Source organism: Helobdella robusta (genome assembly GCF_000326865.2).
Source record: "Helobdella robusta unplaced genomic scaffold HELROscaffold_44, whole genome shotgun sequence".
NCBI lineage: Eukaryota > Metazoa > Annelida > Clitellata > Rhynchobdellida > Glossiphoniidae > Helobdella > Helobdella robusta.
The window spans coordinates 176,524-177,559 of NW_008705063.1; the positions used below are offsets into that span (position 1 = coordinate 176,524).

General features: G+C 41.8%; 1 protein-coding gene across 1 annotated transcript in view; it reads right to left on the reverse strand.

Annotated features, from left to right (window-relative positions):
* Window positions 1-682: 682 nt before the first annotated feature.
* HELRODRAFT_147226 (hypothetical protein) overlaps window positions 683-1,036 on the reverse strand; it is a gene marked incomplete at both ends in the record, with an annotated part of 5,648 nt that continues 5,294 nt past the window's right edge. Inside the window, one exon of the mRNA XM_009025869.1 lies at window positions 683-788. Coding sequence (XP_009024117.1) covers window positions 683-788 — 106 coding nt within the window. The remainder of the gene's footprint in view (window positions 789-1,036) is intronic.

A 1,036-nucleotide genomic window follows, 5' to 3' on the forward strand; every position in this document is an offset into this window, starting at 1 on the left:
TGGCTGATAGGGATGTGTAGGAAGGTATGGGATCATAGTAACCGAATGAGTCGGAGTTGTTGTTATTATATTCAAGCGAATAGTTTATCGGTTCGGGTAGTGATTTACTTTCAATAGAAACCGGAATGTAAATGTTTGGGGTAAACTGCAATTGGTCGTTATTTTTGAAGCTTTCCATCGATTGGCTGTTTAAAACTTTGTTTGAATTTGATTGGATGTCGAGATCGATGATGAGATTCGATTGGATGGCATTGATATTTGAGTTATTGATCCTCTTGGTCACTGGCGATTTTCGAATGGGTTTTGTTGGCGTTTTTGCGCTTGGTTTTTGCGCGCGTTTTTGCGTTTTGGTTTTGTTGTCAGATAGTATATCTATATCTCTATCTGGCACGTTGCAGCCTCTGCTATTGGCAGTTTTATTGCAAAAAACGTCGGATTTATCTGACAGGTTCTTATTTTCTAACTTGATTTTTTTTTTTCGTTCAGCAAATTTACATTTGTTGAGGAATTGTCCGTTATCGAAATCGTCACCAGCGTCATCATCGTCATCATATTCGCAGCAGTAGTCATCATCGTCATCGTTAAAAGCGACGTCGTCGTCGATTTGGTAGCTGTTGTGGCGCCGTCCGCCACCACATTTTTTGCTGTTGTCTTTGTGGCTGTTGTTCTTATTTGTGATCTTCTTCCGCCTCGGTTGATACTTGTAGTCGGGGTGGTCGACTCTGTGCTGCTGTCGTAACTTCTCGGCTTCCACCACAAACGGCTGCTTGCCCTGATCGTCGAGAAGCCTTTGTGGTGGCGATAATAATGGTGGTGATGATGACGATAATAAAGGTTATGGCGATGATGACAATGATGAAAGTTATGGTGATGATGATGATGGTGGTGATGGTGATGATAATGATGATGACGGTGGTGATAATGATGATGACGGTGGTGATAATGATGATGATGATAATGGTGGCAGTGGAGATGATGATGTTAGCGATTATTACTACTAGCAAAACGCTACCGTTACTACCACTACTACCACTAC